Raw genomic sequence first — 16,389 nt, 5'->3', positions numbered from 1 at the left:
TATCTTCACATATATACATATGTAGTTTTAATTTGTGTATGTGTACATTTATACACACATATACATATATATATGTATTTTTCAAAGATATTTTACCTTATTCAACTGTGCTTCATAAATTTCTTCAAGCTACTTGTTAGATTCTGGGGTTACCTGTTCTAATGGCTGCCTAATTTTCTATGATATGATGTATATTGATACTTCAGTCCATAATTTCCCTAGTGATGGGGAATGCAACCATTATTATAATGCATATACCTCTCTTATAAAGTTTATCCTTAAATATTTTTTCCTGTTTCCATTACTGAGTGCTTATTACTGGAGAGGAGGAGGCCTAGTGGTTTTTGTATATTTATCTTACATCCAGCCATCCTGCCAAAGTTTTCATGAATTTTAGTAGCAATTTTTCTGTACTCATTTTCTTTTACTGCAGTTTTTTAAAATTTCTAGAAATCATCTTTGTCTTTTCCTCCCAATGTTTATGTCTTTTGTTATCTTATTTTTTAGAAGGTTTAAGGTAATAATAGTGACAGCAGCAACCCTACAAGTTCCTTAATTGAAATAGGTTTTGTGTTTCACAATTTAGAATAATTAATGTTGGTTTGGCAAATATTAATAGTTTTTTCATAAACAGTGTTTTCTGTTTCAACTTTCTATGGTGTTATTAGAAAGAGCTGCCATATTTTTCAAATATTTTATCAGCATATATTGTTATGGTCATATGGTTTTCCTCCTTTAGTTTGCTAGTATAATTCATGTTGACAGATTTCCTGATGTTGAAATGTCCTTGAATTCTTGAAAGAAGTCCTGCTTGGCCATATTAAATTACACTCTTGATATACTGTAGAATTCTACTAGCTAAAATCATATTTCAAATTTTTACATCTGAGCTCCTAAGTCTGTAGATGTATTTTTGGTTTTATTACTATACTGGGTTTTGACAGCAAAGCCATGTGTTTCATAAAACAGGAGAGCTTTCTTTCCATGTTTCTCTATTATCTGGAATAGTTTAAGTGGTGCTGGAATTATTAGTTAGATAAAACTCATTTGGATCCAGTCTATTTTTCAGTATTATATCTTTATCATTTCAGTATCTTTTGTGATAATAAGTTTATCCTGGTTTTCCACTTCTTACTAGTTTTGGTAATTTATATTTGCTAAGAAATTTTCTGATGCCCCTGAAATTTTTGGTTTGTTGCCAATATTCATTCTTTTCTCTGTTATCTCCTTTCACATTCTTCATGTGGTATATTTTTGCTCATTTCCCCTTTATTCAGGGGGATTTGTCTGTTTTATTACTGTTTATAAAATACAGCTTTCTTTTGCTTTCAGTTTCTATTTGTCAATTTCTTTTTTCTAGTTTTTTTTTGGTTGCTATTTGCTACCTTATTAAGGAGAATAAGTAATATACTCCTTCACCAAAAAAAAACAAAAATTCCATCTGAAGGCATTTAAAGCTTACATTTTTCCTCTGAGTACAGCTTTGGCTATATGCTATTAAGTTTTGGGTATAATGTGTGTTTTCTGTTGCTTTTTGGCAGTTTGTAATCTTCTTTAACTTTTCTCTCTGATCCAACAGAATGTTTCTTAATTTTTACACAGTTATAATATTTATAGCCACATGTTATTTGTTTCTAAAATTTTTTTAGGGGGGCACTGCTGGCCAAAATTTGATTTTTATGTTCCATGAATATAAACCAAAAAAATGTGCAAACTCTATTCAAAAAGCCATAAGATCAGGTTTACTAATTGCATTATTCAATTCTTCTATGTCTTTATTTTTGTCTATTAAATATATCTAGTTCTAAGAGAGGTATATTAATCTCTCTAATTGTATTTTTATTTTTTATCAAGTTCTCTGCATTTCTAGTGGCTTTTGATTTAAAGTCTTCAGTTCCTCTGATAATTGGGACATAGAGTTTTCTGCCACTATATCTTCTTAATAGATTGTGTCTTTTGTCATGACATAATATTGCTGTGGAGTGTTTTTAACCTCAAATTCCACTCTGTCTGATACTGACATTTCAATTCTTGCCCTTGTTCTTTGTATTTGCCTATTTTCTCTTTGTTGCCCCTTTATTGTTAGCCATTTTCATCACTTTAAGTGTGTTTCTATACATGGCACATAACTGGGTTTTGTTTTTTCTAAACACAGCTATTTTGTAATGATAGAAAATCCAACCCATTCATATTTAGATAATGGTAGATTCAGTTGATCTCACTCCTTCTATCCTACTTCGTGTATTATTTATTTTACGTTGTTATTTCTTCTTTTTCCTTCTAGTTTTTGCTGATTTGTTTTCTATTTTATTTTTTTCTCCATGAAACGTTAAAACAGGAAAGTTTGTTGTTCTCTAGCTTGGTACTGTCCTGCCGCTTTTTTTGGTGCATTTTGTTGAGTCAGGTAGGCACCTAGGTTAGAAGCCTCACTCCCACCCTCCCAGGCACACTCAACACTGACGCTGACATTTGTCACCAGGCTTGAACCCAGGGGCAGCAGGATGTATTGGAGATGAGGTTTCATTCTGCCACTCAGCAGCTGTACAACCATGGGCAAATTATCCACCTTATCTGACCATTACAAGGTAGATAAGTCACGTGGCACATGTGGGACTAACCAGGGCATGTGTATGGTCCACTTGGCACACAGCTGGTGCTCCTGTTCCCTGCTCTATCTCTCCTTAGGCTCCTGGGCTGGGTTTGCGCCTCCCCTTTCTTTGAGCTGAGCAATCAGGATGAGGAGGATGGCCACGATGGCCGGCCTCATGTGTCTGGCTCACTTCTCTCAGAATTCCTAAAAGGGATTTCTCACGTCAGCTCCCATTGGTCTTTCATTTCTGTGGGGCAGCAGGGATTATACTCTTCTCTCCCGCCCTTAAATGATGTAACGAGACACTGTGGAGTGCTGTCTGTGGACACACAGGAGGTGGGCCTGGAACCCAGTGCTCCTGCCTCCAGCTCCAGATAAAGGAATGCATCTTCTATTGTTTCCTCTAGGACCCCAGTGTAGCGGGAATGCCTTAAAATAAAGTTGTTAGTGTTTCAGCTTTTTGAAAGAACCTGTCTAGCTGGTTTTCACTGGAAAACCCATTTTACAAAAAAGATAAATTTGTTATATGCAGGAGACAGGAAATTGGAGGAGGGACCCAAGAAGGCCATGTCCCGGAGAATACAGCTTTCCTGGGGGCCCTGAGGAAGCAGCTAAGGGACATGGCATTGTCCTTCATCCACGCTTCATCCCTTGCACACCTCTTGGCCTGGTGTTTCTCTCCAGGGCTTCAAAGCTGAGGAATCCACTGATTCAGAGCATGCTGTAGCTGTCATCACCAGGTATTGGGACTTGCCCTCAGTGTACTGGGTCTCAATTCTTTTGCATCCTCTCGTTTGTTTGGCAGAGAGAGGGGTGGAAAGTATTGTGGATGATTTATCTCTACATCTTTAGTTTTGTGATTCTAATGATTTCCAGTGGGCAAAACTTAGAACTCCTTGAGGGCAGAGGTCCGATACCTGTTCAGACCCCTACTCAAGGGTCGTGGAATGTGGTTTGGTGCCTTCTCCCACGCGCTGTTGATAACTGAGGGCAGCACCCGGGAGAGCCCCTTAGCTCCTTCCACCATCTGGGTCCTCTGATCCGCAGGACCTTTGGGGTTTATTCCCTGTCCACTCATGGGTTCTGTGTACCTTCTGCTGTTAATCTACACCACTCTCCCGTCTGCTCTTCCATCTTAGTGCTCTCTTGCCACTTCATAAAAAGGGTGCCACAAGTTCCCTGGGGACAAGGCAGGGGCTTCTTCCCTGCTGGAGGCCCATGGCCAACATTCATGCTGAGGGGTGAGGGTGGCAGGTGCGATTTGATGATATCCTCTCCCACCCAAGCAAAACAGCAGCTCTCCCAGACCCCAGCCCTCCTCTGCAAGTGAAAGAACTCCAAACAACTCTGTTCAAAACAGTTTATTTTATTTTATTTTTTTTTTTTGTCAGACAAACACATTGATTTCTGGACCACAGTAGAGGATGGAAACCTTTCACAAACTTATTTATTTGAAAATACAAATATAAAATTATACTTTCCACATCTGTGATGTGAGAGACTGCCATCCACATAGTAATTTTTTACAACAGGGCTTTAAGAAAGCCACACACAAAGACCTGAAAGATGCTTGAGATATATATATAGATAGATACATATATATGTATATATATAAAAAAAATACTCACTACCAAAGTTCTCATCAGTTTCATACTAAAGTATAAAAGTAAGGGTGAGGTCAGCCACAGTGCTAGGGAAAGTTTTATTTAGATACATTTATGTCCACATGAAACGCTTAGACTTGCATCCTATTACATATGGAATTCGGAGTTTACAATACACCATGAACGGCAGATTGGCTAGCCCACGCTACTTAAGAGGACACTCACAGATTCCACATGGGATGGTACATTATGTACAGAATACAGTAGTAGAGAACCTTCGAGGGAGGCTCTGGAACTTTTGTCTCTCAGCCTCCAGCCCCCTCCCCCATCATGCCCCTGCCTCCCGGAACTGAAATCCTGTCTGAGACAATACATTCTGATTATTTGATAGCCAGGTGTTTGGATTAAGGTTGCCCCCCCTCAAGCCCCCGACAAGAGGGATGGATTTTATTTATATGTTTTTGTGTTTTAGTTTACTTACTTTTTTTTTGGTGGAAAAAAAAAAGAAAGAAAAAGAAAACAAACATATTACAGTATTAAAGTATTGCTTAACTTCCAGCGTCTCCTTGTGTAGTGTCTGTGCCCAGGACGGGGCTGAGCTGACGTCTGCTAGTTTTCTGCTTTGGGGTGAGGGTGGGGAAACCCGCCAGTGTCTTTCTTCAATGTGCTTGCCTGCAGTCAGTCCCTCTGCTCTACCCACTGTCTGCCTTCCTCGGAAGATAGCCTGGCTTGCGAAGCACATTCAAGAAAAAAAAAAATCTCCCCTCCCCCACCAGCCCCCCACTCTCCCTCTGTCCCTGCGTGCCACTTGCAACCGATAAAGAGAAGTATGAGTTAGTGTTTCTTTTGTAAACAATTTCATATGCAATATAATACAGAAAGCATGGCTGACCTTCAATAAAAAATGTAGTAAACGATATTGCTTTATTCTTGAATATGCTGCAGTGAGTGAATGGCAGAATGAAGCAGTGTGGAGGTGGTGGAGGAGGCTAAGTCCCTAGCCCTCGTTTGCACTAAAGATCAAAATAGGTTTTGTTTTTCTATTTGGAACCAAAAATAAATTTTTTTCCCCCAAAATCCCCAAATGAAAAAGAACGACAAGCAAAACCTGCCCCCAAGAAATCAAAAACAAAACAAAACCAAGAACAAAAACTGAACACCTTTCAGGTCATTAGAACCAACAATTACCCAATGATTTTTATACTAGTCTAGCAAGATGTGTGTAACATTCACTGGCTGTGATTGCTGTGCAGTGAGACAGTAAATTGACAGCAATAGAGCCATGCTACCTTAAAGTCCAAGCTACAAGTTCAAATTAAGATGAAGGTTATGAAGGATAAAAACGCAAAGGCCTGTTGGGGCTTTGTTTGAATCAAGCTAATGGGCGACTGGGATAGAGCGCGAGGCTGTTTGGTTTTCCCAATGGATATGAGGAAGGCCACGAGCCAAGTCTGTGGAAGCTGCTAGAGAGCAGACCAAGGCTTGGTCATCTCCGTCAGCCCCATGCCCAGCTAGAACCGGGAATGGGTCCGGGAGCTAATGCCACTCACTCGCCTCTGCTTGGGAGGAGAGAAGTTCGGGGGTCTCAGGCAGATGGATCTGGAAGCCAGAAAGTCACCCGGTGGCTGTTTGATAATTCCGGGGAAAAGCCATCAGCCAAGAGGGTTTCTCCCCCAGGGAAGGCGAAAGGTGGTTCCCATGTTCGCCACTGAGCTTAACTGAAACAAAGACAAGGCTGAACATCAGTGCTAAAAGAATTTACAAAAATCTTTCAAATTGGACTTCTAGATGGATGGGGGGACTAACGTGAACCTTAAACCTAGGTAGCCACATTAAAACATATCGGATTTCCACAAGATTTGTGCTATGGGCTACTGGGTCTCTTCAAAAGGTATATAAACATCTAAAACATATTCACACAGATTATCAATTTCTTCTGAGCATTCTTAAAAAAATATTTTTTCTCTTAGTAAAATCATTTTAATATACCATGCCTCCCTCTTTTAAAAAATAAATTAAAAAAATCCAGTTTTGCATATCTAGCATTAGCATTTAAGGTAGTATGGCACCCCTTCACAGTAGGGGAGGGGGGAATCTACAAAACGCCGTACAGTCCGCCGGCATTTTAACATGGTGAGACCTTGGGTTAGTTGAAACCACATCAGATCAGCTAAAATAAAATTAAACTTGAAATTGAAAAAAATAATTAAAGGAAAAAACTGCCCCAAAATTATTAGCATTTTTTTTCATAAATAAGAGAAAGTTCTATCCTTACTGGTCCTAAATCTGAATAACTATGTCTAATTTTTTTTAAACCTTAATTATGTTATACCTATCAATATGTACTAGAAGAAAGAGGAGAAAAAAAGTCGCTACACTAGTACCAGGACAGCACGCTTACAAGATAGCCATTTTATACATTATTAACATACAATGATCAACAAAGAGTCTTCTATGAGGTGATGAGGGATGCAGAGAAAAGAAAGGGAAGTACAGTACATCACCAACATGGACAAAACAGGAATTAAATTCCCTCGTCTAAACACTGAATTTCTGGGAATTTACTATTTTTTCTTTCTTTTTTTTTTTTTTTTTAAATAAAACTTCTGTTTTGTTGTTTCATGACTTGAACAAGTTTTGATATTTTAAAAGCACTCAGAATTTAATCTGGTTGTTTGGGGGAAAAGAAAAGAAACAAAGAAAGGAAAAAAACAACAAAAAAACCTTACCAAACAACCTAACATTTCATTAGAAAAACAAAGAACATGATTTTTTTTTTAATTAAAAAAAATGTTGCTGTTTCATTAGAATTGAAAAAGGCTTTTTTCTTTCTTTCTGAGTTAGCATTTTGGAGTCTTTAGTTTGAAGATGCTTTTGCCCTACCATGTCTGTGAATGTCTACATTAGTCTACTTTGTTAGTAAAATTTATAAAAATAGGAGTGCAGCAGCTCTTTATAATAAATGTCGCATTCAGTGTCTCATACTGGCTGTGCCTTAAGTACCAAATTTATAAACGTAACAATTTAAAAAATATTAATAAAACGTCAATATCACATTTTAAAAAAGAAAAAATATATATCCACACTACAATATGTTTTAATGCCATCTATTGAGTTGTACTTCTATAGTTGCTGTTGCCGACCTATTACCAATATTTAAAAAAAAGTTAAATTAAAAAATATCCTTCATCATAAGTATCTTTCCCCAACCGAGGACCATATATTATAACAGCCAAATGTTAAACATGTGCAAAGAGGAAACTGTCAGTTTTTCCCACCAGTCACAGTGCAGTGATGTTTATACTTTTTATTTTTAAAATTCTGTTTACATCTACAATAAATTAAAAAAAAAATTCTTCCATAGCCTCTCTGGTGATACTTGCAGCACTGAGGTATTAAAAAAAATATATAAACCAAAAGGTTGCTTTCCTAATTTGTAAATAGAAAGTGAATGGAGAAAGGTTGTATTAATGCAGGCTTATCCACTCCTGGCCCATGGGGCCCCAGATCTGGGAGCGGGGTGGGGGGCAGGGGGAGAAGAGAGGCAAAGTGTCCTAGGGACCTTTGGAGGTGCTGAAATGATTGGACAATAGAAAATGATCAAATATTTAAAAATTAAGACTGAAAAAGAATGTCCCCCCCACCCCACCCCCACCCAAGCCAAACAGGTGTGCTTTGAAACTTTAAATATGTTAAATATTAAAATTGTAGCTTTGTTTTTAAAAAACGTCTTGGGAAAAGCAGTTTTTCATATTTTAAATAAAAATCTAACTAGACGGTAACATTGGAAGCTGTGCACAGACAAGAGGTTAATAGGCTGGTACAACACTAATACAGTTCTTAGGTCTATCACACAGACAAAGGAGCTAAACAGTGCTCTAACTTGTCCTGGGGTGGTCCTGGCAGCTGGGCAATCTTCATCTCAGTAACTAACTTGGCCAACGTTCCCTTCCCGCCTCCTTCCACAGAGCATCAAACTGCCTGGGACCGACTCCCTCACAAAAATATTTTTGATTCTCTCTTTCTTAATAGTTTCTATGTAGTTAATGGAATTGTATTTACAACATTTCTTTTTTAGAATTCACAATTTCAAAAAACCTTATAATATCACCTCTTTCAACAGAAAAAAAGCACTTATAGAAAAGGAGGACACTCAAAACACTGTCGTCCTTACCTTATTGCCGAAAATAGATAGACTCAGATCAACAAAGAGACATCACAGAAAGAACTGCTAGAGAGCCTGTTAATTAGCTTACTACATCTCACTTCTTCTACAACGCAAAATAGAAAGCTCATGCCCACTTCCCGCCCCGCACTTCACAACTTTGCTTCAGTGTGTGCTAAAGTTCCACCTGAAAATTCATACAGTCTCAGAATTGGTACCAAAATAGGGAGAGTAATATTACCATCTCAGCATCCTTTAAAAGGGAGAACAGAACCAAAACAAGCAAAAAAAATTTTTTAAGAAAAAATAACTCCTTAATATAACAATTATACTATGGTTAGCTTTGAACTAGATATTAAAGCTATGTGACTACTGGACTAAGTCAAAATCACTACCAAATGTGATTCAAAGAGATTTAAAAGGAGAATGGGAAGAGAGGAAGGGAGAGGGAAACCACCAAGAAAAACAAAACAAAACAAAACCGAAATCATGGGTTATATACACATTTAAAAGCTGTTGTCTTATATTACAGCAGATTCGTGAGATGATGAGATGTAGTCAACCCTCGATCCGAAGTGAGCCATCTCTGGTTGGGATGGGGAGTGAGGCTGGTGGGGGTCCAGGTCTGAGGACATCACCTAAACAAAGGGCCACTCAGAAACTTCGCCCAGTCTTGCCTGGACATCCAGGTATGCTCTGCAGGGCAGGGAAGGCCAGGATGTCCAGAAGAAAACATAAAGTGGAGGGGAGAGGGAAGGAGAAAGAAGTGTCAGACAAGTATGCGATTTCCTCCACTGTTTTAACTAGAGTTTCAAAGATGGACTTCACTGGACTACTGAATATGCACGAAAATCACCTGGCTAGAACCTTACTGAGATCACAGGTTGAGAAATCTGACATCTAAACCATACCTGACACTGGGGAGAGGACAAGGCTTCAACTCTTTTGCTGATTTGATATAGTACCATAGGGTTCTTGAGGTAATGGTGGGAAATGTGGTCACAGGGATTGCAGCCAGGTGGGCAAACTACCCATTGACCTGAGATACCTTTTTTCTATTTAAACTTCTGTTTTCAAAGCCAAATGCTAAACAAACAAACCAAAAAAACCCTGCAAATTTTGCCTTTATTAGATACCCATCAATAACTTTTAAATGCAAACTTACACTAAAAGATCATATCATATACCAAAAACTAAAGGTCATGACACTAAAAATACACAACAAATAACCGGCTTTGGTTACAGGAAACAAAAACAGGCCCAGGATTCACAGATGTGTTAACTGAGTCCCCCTGAATTGACTGGGGGTGTGGGGCCTGGGCTCCTCTTTTGTGGATGGCGCTGAACGTCGAGGGCTGGGGAAAATGGATGTGTTTGACCAGTCCTTCCTAACTGCTGCGGTGCAGCCACGTGACTCTATGAGCTCACCTAATCCATTTTGAAAGGGAATGAGTTGCTACCACACTCTTGGTTACTTCATCCTTCTCTGGTAATTGAGTCCCAGACTTAGATGAGGGAGGATGAGCTGGTAGCAGCCTCCCCCATCCCATTCCACCCTACCCCACTCCTATGGAAAGGCTTTAGTGGCCTTAGGGGTATATGGAGCTGTGGGCAGGAAGCCCTACACCACTCCTTCTCCTCCAGGGGAGGTAGGGAGGGAGCACAGGCAGCCCAGTGTCTGGCCTTTCAAGGGTCTGCTGTGCCTGGTAGTTGTTTAACCCCCTCTTCATCTGACTCCACAAAGGGCTGGAGCCATCTTCAGTCTCCAGAGTTCTTGGTGATATCAGTTGTCTCTGCTCTCAGAGAAACTTTACTTCCTCTGGGCCCCCAAACCCAGCTTAATTAGTAGCGAGTAGCTTTCCTTCAAACTGTTAGTGGCCTCTGGCTCTGGCCAGCAATGGCTGGGTCAGTGCTCAAGGGGAAGTGGAGGCAAGGGGTGGGAGAATTCACACACATGGTTTATTTGGTTAAGAGAGGCAGTTGCGTTAGTTGAGGTGACCCCTTAGCAGCAACATTAGAGAAATCCAAGAGATTTATGGAGCTCAACTCAACCCAGTTCTCCACCTGGTCCGACTCAGGAGCCAGGAGCAATCCCTCTCTATGAGAGAGGCATCCAATGAAGTGCAAGCCCAAAGTGGCCAGTTCATCTCCAGCCTTGCTTCTCCTACATCTCAACTCCAAGAGTGAAAGGCTCTGGTGCCTCTGTGGGATTTTCCAGGTGGAATCCGTTCCCTGGCCTCAGCTGTCACCCTCTCTTTTCCAGAGACAGATCCATGTTCCAACCTCACAAACAATGTGCTAACACAGTACACATCTAGTGCTTTCACAAGGACAACCCCTCTCCCTTGCTGGTGTTCTTCCCAAGAAGGACAGATACTCATTTCCAAAGGAGTGTGTGGCAAGGGGCTTCCTCACTGCCCCAACCTCCCTCTCCTCTCTTCCGTCCCCTCCACATCCCCATCAAAGTGATTGAAAAAATGTTTAATTAACTTGAGCTCAGTTTAAAAGGTTAGGAAACTGGCAGGGATCCAAATCCATGTTACACAGGTGATGTCGTTAATTTAATTTGCCTTTCGTGCGGTAATCTGGATAATTACTCAGTAGTTACTGGCAAAAATGTTTTCTTTTCACTAAAAGATGGAGTCTGGCTGTTTGACTGCATGAACCCCATTGGCTGAGCCCCAGCAAGGCCTGGGGAGCTGAAGGGGCCCAGCAACCCACAGGGCCAGCTGAAAGGACCTCCAGGAGTGGGTGGCCCTGGCCCCCATCCCTGCTTCCAGGCCTAGCAGAAGCCCAATGCTTCCCTGCCTCTATCCCCCTGGGATGGGCGCAGCATGAGATCTCCTTCCAGTTTCCCACACTCTTGATTGTATTTCAAGACAGAGAAAGATGAAGGGTGGGGAAGATACAGAAAAAGAATCCAAAGAACCAAACCAAGAAAAAAAGAGAGAGTCAAAAAGGTGGGGGTCATGATTAAAAGCTGGAGGAAGAGATGAGATATTAAAAGACTGGATTTGTTTTTGCCCCCACCCTCCTGAAAAGGGGTCCAGAAAGAGGAGAGAGAGATGTGGATGTGATGAGACAGGGGCACGCACGTACATGTATGACCCGTGGACATACATGTACGGACACACCGGCAGGGCAGAGACACATGGCAGAGACGGTAATACCTCAGAGTGAGATGGCAACGAAAGCACCTGCTCAATGGTATCCATTTGTAAAGGCCGTTGCAATCAAAGGTCCCTAAAATTGCACAATTGTTAAGGTCATCAGTGTGCTATACATGGGAACAGATTGTCATATTCTGGGAAAGGAAATTATCTCTAGGACTAGTTCTGTGGTTGCCAGCATGAATATGTAATTCTGAGACACCGTGCCATGAGGGGCCAGGATGACATCCTCCTCAGCTCCAAACCCCTAGTCCCCACTCCCTCCGCCCTTACCAAGCCTATCTGCTTACCCCGGGGAAAACCAAAAGCCAGATTCAGAGGCGTGGGTGGATGGTGGGAAATGGGGGGTTGTGCCCCCAGTGATGGGCGTGTTGCCCTGAACCCCAGAGTGCAAAGATAAGTCTCTGTCCGCAGTCCCAACGGCTCTAGCTGGGGAGAAGAAATCCCGGTGCAGACAAACCAGGATGCTTTCTGGTTATTTCAGAAAAACATCACAGCCCACAGGTCAAAAGACCCCGGTTTTCAAGAACAAATTGGGTCTGTGTTTCTGGATGCTGAATATGGAAATAAGTTGTGTTCTAAGTGGTGATAGATGGTCCCCTAAATTGAGCAGCTCTCAGGTGAATAATAATATTCTGGATTTGGTACCACAGTTGATCCGAGGGGATTAGATTCATCAAACTACTAACTTAAGTGATACTGGCTTGGGAGCGGAACTGAACAAGGACCCACCCTGCACAAGTAGGGCTGGCAGGTGTGTGTGCGTGTGTGTGCATGTGTGTGCGTGTGTGCACGTGTGCGTGCGTGTCTGTGTGTGTGCGCGTGCGTGTGTGCGTGTGCACGTGCATGTGTGCATGCGTGCATGCATGCGTGCGTGCGTGCATATGAGGGAGGAGCTCCCAATGCCAGGGGGCATGAATGAGGCCACCTTGGTGCCCTAGACTGTCTGCACATGTTTTGTTCTCCGCAGCGTGGCCCCCAAGGCAGGGCTTGCCAGCTGTCGCTCAGAAGCAGAGTCTGACAGGAACGTGGCCTGGGACTGCAGACGCACCCATCTTAGCTCAAAACCAAGCTGCCTCCAAAATGCTGAGGCTGGCTAGGGCAAAGGTTGGCCAATTTTCTGTTTCCAAAATGGAAGGGACAGCGAGCAAGTGGGCTCAGGCACATTCATGCTCACACACACCGGGAGGGAGAACAATACAATCTGAAAACAGCATGCAAATCTGTTAAGCAAATTTCCATTGCCTGGATTAGTCAGATTATAGAACCACAGAGCATTACAAATATCAAATGCATCTGGCCTTCAAGGGGTGGGGGCTGCAGCTAAAGAACGCAAATGGGAACTTACTTGGAACCTGGAAACTGTAAGAAACATTAGCAAAGAAAACTGCCTGGGAGAGGGCTTGGATCCCCACGCCACCTCCCAGGCTCCAGCGCTGCCACTGAACCTTAGATCAGGGGTTCTATTGACTAAGGCTGCTACTCTGGTGGGGAACTGGAACATTTCCCAGCTCTCAGGTCCCAGCCCACATGACAGTGTCCAGAAAGCGGGGATCAAGGAAGGTGGCCACTACTGAGGCCCTATTACGTGCCAGCGTGTGACATTATTTTGAATAATCCTCCTACAATCTTTTGAGGAAAGCATAGAGATTCTGGTTTTGCAGCCAGGGAAATGAGATTCAGACGGGTTATCGAAGTGGCTCAAGGATGCACTGTGTGAAGGTGATGGAGTGGTGATCTGAACCGGACCTGCCCATGCGCCTTCTGCTCCATCACACAGCCCCACGAGAGGCACTCAGGACACGTCTAAGACGATGGAGGCTTCAGCCCTCAGGAGCTGGTGTGATGTTGATGGGGACCCTCTGTCCTCTCCTCTGCCCCTGATGTTGGGCTTTCCTGGCACACCCACAGGCCACAAGGAGCTGGTCAGGAAGGAGGAGGCAGGAGGGCAGGGGAAGGCAGGTACTTACAGCTATGCCGTGGCCGAAGCCCGAGCCCGGCTGTGGGCTGGCCGCACTTATGTAATTCCCCACTCCGGAGTCCTGGCTGGCAGGGCCGTAGAGATCGGCGACAGGTCCTGGGCTGTTGGCCCCCGGGAAGCCTCCGGGCCGCGCCGGGTTGGAGCCTGCCGGGGAAGCGGGCGCGCCAAAATTCGGTTGAGCACTGTAGCTATTCAGGACTGGTGTGCAGAGAATAGAGCTGGGTATGAGGCCAGAAGCCAGGCATGCACCGGTCATTACAAGCCAAACACTTGAGAAAAACAGCTGAGGCCCAACTTCTAACACTCAACCAAGGCCATGCGAAAACATCAGCAGGGACTCAAGAATACTCAGCCCAGGCTACTACTAAGAAGCTTGGAGCTCCAAAAATATAGAGAATAAAAAAACAGTCATTCAACACACTACGGCAACCAACCGGAGGTGCTTCACTGCCCACCAAATTATCACAATAGAAATAGAGATATATATGGAAGAGAGAGAGAGAGAGAGAAAGAGTTTTTTTTTCACATCTGAATTGATGCTCATGCAGTCTTCTAGATCTGGGCACGTTGAGACAGCATTCACATCCCATGCAAACTACAAAGGAACTAGTTTTAGACTACACATTGTGTTAATATTGATATTAAAACGTGACAGGAAACAAAGCAATTTGTGTCCAGGAAAAAAAAATCTTTGCAGAGGGGATTTTTGATCTTTTTTTGTGTGTGTGTTTCATTTTTTCTTTTTTGTTTTTGGATCCATTAAATGACAAATTTGTTTTGTTTTTTAAAAAAAGACAAAAAAGATCTCCATTCTCCATCCCACCCCCACCACTCCCCCCTCCCCACTGGCTACTCCCTCCCTTCCCGCCCTTCCCATTCATAACCCTGAATGAAAGTCATCAATACTGAACGTGGTCGGAGGATGGGATATGTTATGGAGAGTTTGGGCATCTTGACATAACAGTAATGATGGCGGCAGAGAGTTTCCTTTTGGGGTGGAGAGAAGGGGATGGAGGGAGGGATGGGGGGGAATGGTAAACCTGGAGGCTGGGGCCAGAGCTGGGGTGGAAGCCAATGGTTCTACAGGACACCCACACACTCACCTCCTGCAGGAGAAGGAAAGGGGGGATTTAAACTTTTTTTCCTTTTGTTTAAAAAAAAAAGACAAAGAAGTATGAATGCAGAACATACCAACTGAACCAATTCATAGCTAAACCATAGCTGACCAAAACACCTGCTTTCTCTTGGTTATCCTGCAGTGTCAACTCTAGAGTGAGAACAGCAAGCTCAGGATGTACCTTTGCTACAGAGAGAGTGGACTTGACACTCACAAATCCAGAGAGTGGTGGGGTTGCACATCGGGGGGGCAGCGGAAGGTGACACTGCCTCGGCCCCCCCAATCCCATCATTCTGACCCTAATGAGGGCCGCAGCCTGTCAACCAGTTAACCAGGTTAATTTTGTCTCACCTTTATTTCCCCTTAGTAGTTTAAACTTGATTTTCTTTTCCAAAATGGAAAACAATATTTTTTTAATGGTTAAAGGAAGTTCTTACTGATTTTTAAGCCTCAAGGTGAGTCTGGGCTGGCTACCTTTGGGCTACGGCTAACCCGTCTTAAAGAACCAGACATTCTGAGAGTCACACTTTCACATCTTCGGCTCCAGAGGGATGCTCCTTGCAACAATCACTTCTCCCTTCTGCCTCCCTTGGCTTCTCCCCCTCTGCCCAATGACCAGTTGCCTTCAATGGCAGAGGCAAAGAACATCGATGCAGGTGGGGTCACTCCTGGCTTTGGCCCCTCCCTTGCCCAGGGGCCTGTGATTTGAGGCCCTCAGTTCTGGTGGGCCTGGAAGAGCCAGAAGTGGATTGATTTTCACCCACTTGTCACAGGGATGGGAAGAGATTGATGAGGCACCCAAGGCACACTGGCAGGAGACTGAGACAGAGACACAAAGATACACGGGAGACCAAATCAAGCTGGGCCTGGCTCCTGACACTGCAGAGAAAACAGAACTGAAGCCTCCAGATGCCCTTGGGCCGGGAAGCCCGAAGGTGAGCCCCTCTGAAGCTGTAGCTGAGAAATGAATAAACTGGCCAATGGAAAGAGCAGGTTAAAGAGAAAAAGAAAAAAATAAATTATAGAGGCTTAGAGCAAGTGAACAGCTGATCTGGGAATGCGCTGGCAGACAAAAGGGATGGAGATTTTTGAATATAGAAGATTCAACTTGCAGATAACACTTGGCCCTCTCACTCATGGAGGCAAATATCAAGCCGAGATATTCAAAAGGCGGTATTATCTTAGTCTAACACACTTTTTTCTTCTGAGCTCAGGAAAACAGAAGAAGCTTGGACAGTGGACTCCTGGTTTTGTCCAGGCAGCTGAAACCTCTCCCTATACAAATGAACTAATTAGCCTGTTCCATTTTAGGCTAATAGGATGGGGTGGGCATGAGGAGGTGCAGTGGTAGATGGAAAGAAAGTTTTTTGGCTTCTTTCTTGTCTGGCTGGATGTGAACCCAGGAAGGTGTTGGGCAGGCCCACCTAACTAACGGGTGGGGAGAGGCAGGTTTAGGTTCCCGTTTCTTCCAGCAGGAGAGCCACCTAGAGACTAATCTAGCCAGCAGAAGCAGCCTCGGAGACAGGATGTAGCATGCCCATAGAAGGGTGCTGCCCAGAAATGCCCCCTTCTGCAGGCTTAGATAGAAGACAAAGGGGCTGTTGGTGTTATGCCCATCCTTGGCAGCCGCTCCCATTCCTGTGTGTGGGGAGGCCTGTGGTTTCTGAGTTGACCTGAAGGGAATTTCACAATAAGCAGCTCATCTTAGGTCTATATTACCCCTCCTTGCTCAGTTCTCCTCCATCAAATGACACTAAAATCA

General features: G+C 43.1%; 1 protein-coding gene across 7 annotated transcripts in view; it reads right to left on the bottom strand.

Moving 5' to 3' along the window:
* Positions 1-3,936: 3,936 nt before the first annotated feature.
* Positions 3,937-16,389, bottom strand: part of MSI2 (musashi RNA binding protein 2) — a 431,132-nt gene continuing 418,679 nt past the window's right edge. For 2 of the 7 annotated variants that reach the window (XR_010117987.1, XM_055256383.2), the window contains 3 exons: positions 13,500-13,654; positions 11,530-11,602; positions 8,991-9,055 (listed from right to left, as the gene is read on the bottom strand). Coding sequence is in view for 6 of the 7 variants with exons in the window: in XM_055256383.2 (XP_055112358.1) it covers positions 11,561-11,602; positions 13,500-13,654 (197 nt within the window). In the remaining variant the exon portion in view is untranslated. Of the gene's footprint in view, positions 9,056-11,529; positions 11,603-13,499; positions 13,709-16,389 lie in introns of all 7 variants that reach the window. The other 5 variants (XM_055256381.2, XM_055256389.2, XM_055256382.2 and 2 more) reach the window with 4 other exon arrangements.

This window comes from Symphalangus syndactylus, chromosome 20 (assembly GCF_028878055.3).
Source record: "Symphalangus syndactylus isolate Jambi chromosome 20, NHGRI_mSymSyn1-v2.1_pri, whole genome shotgun sequence".
Taxonomy (NCBI): Eukaryota; Metazoa; Chordata; class Mammalia; order Primates; family Hylobatidae; genus Symphalangus; species Symphalangus syndactylus.
The sequence above is the reverse complement of the archived record's forward strand: the minus strand, read 5'-3'. Positions and strand labels throughout refer to the sequence as shown.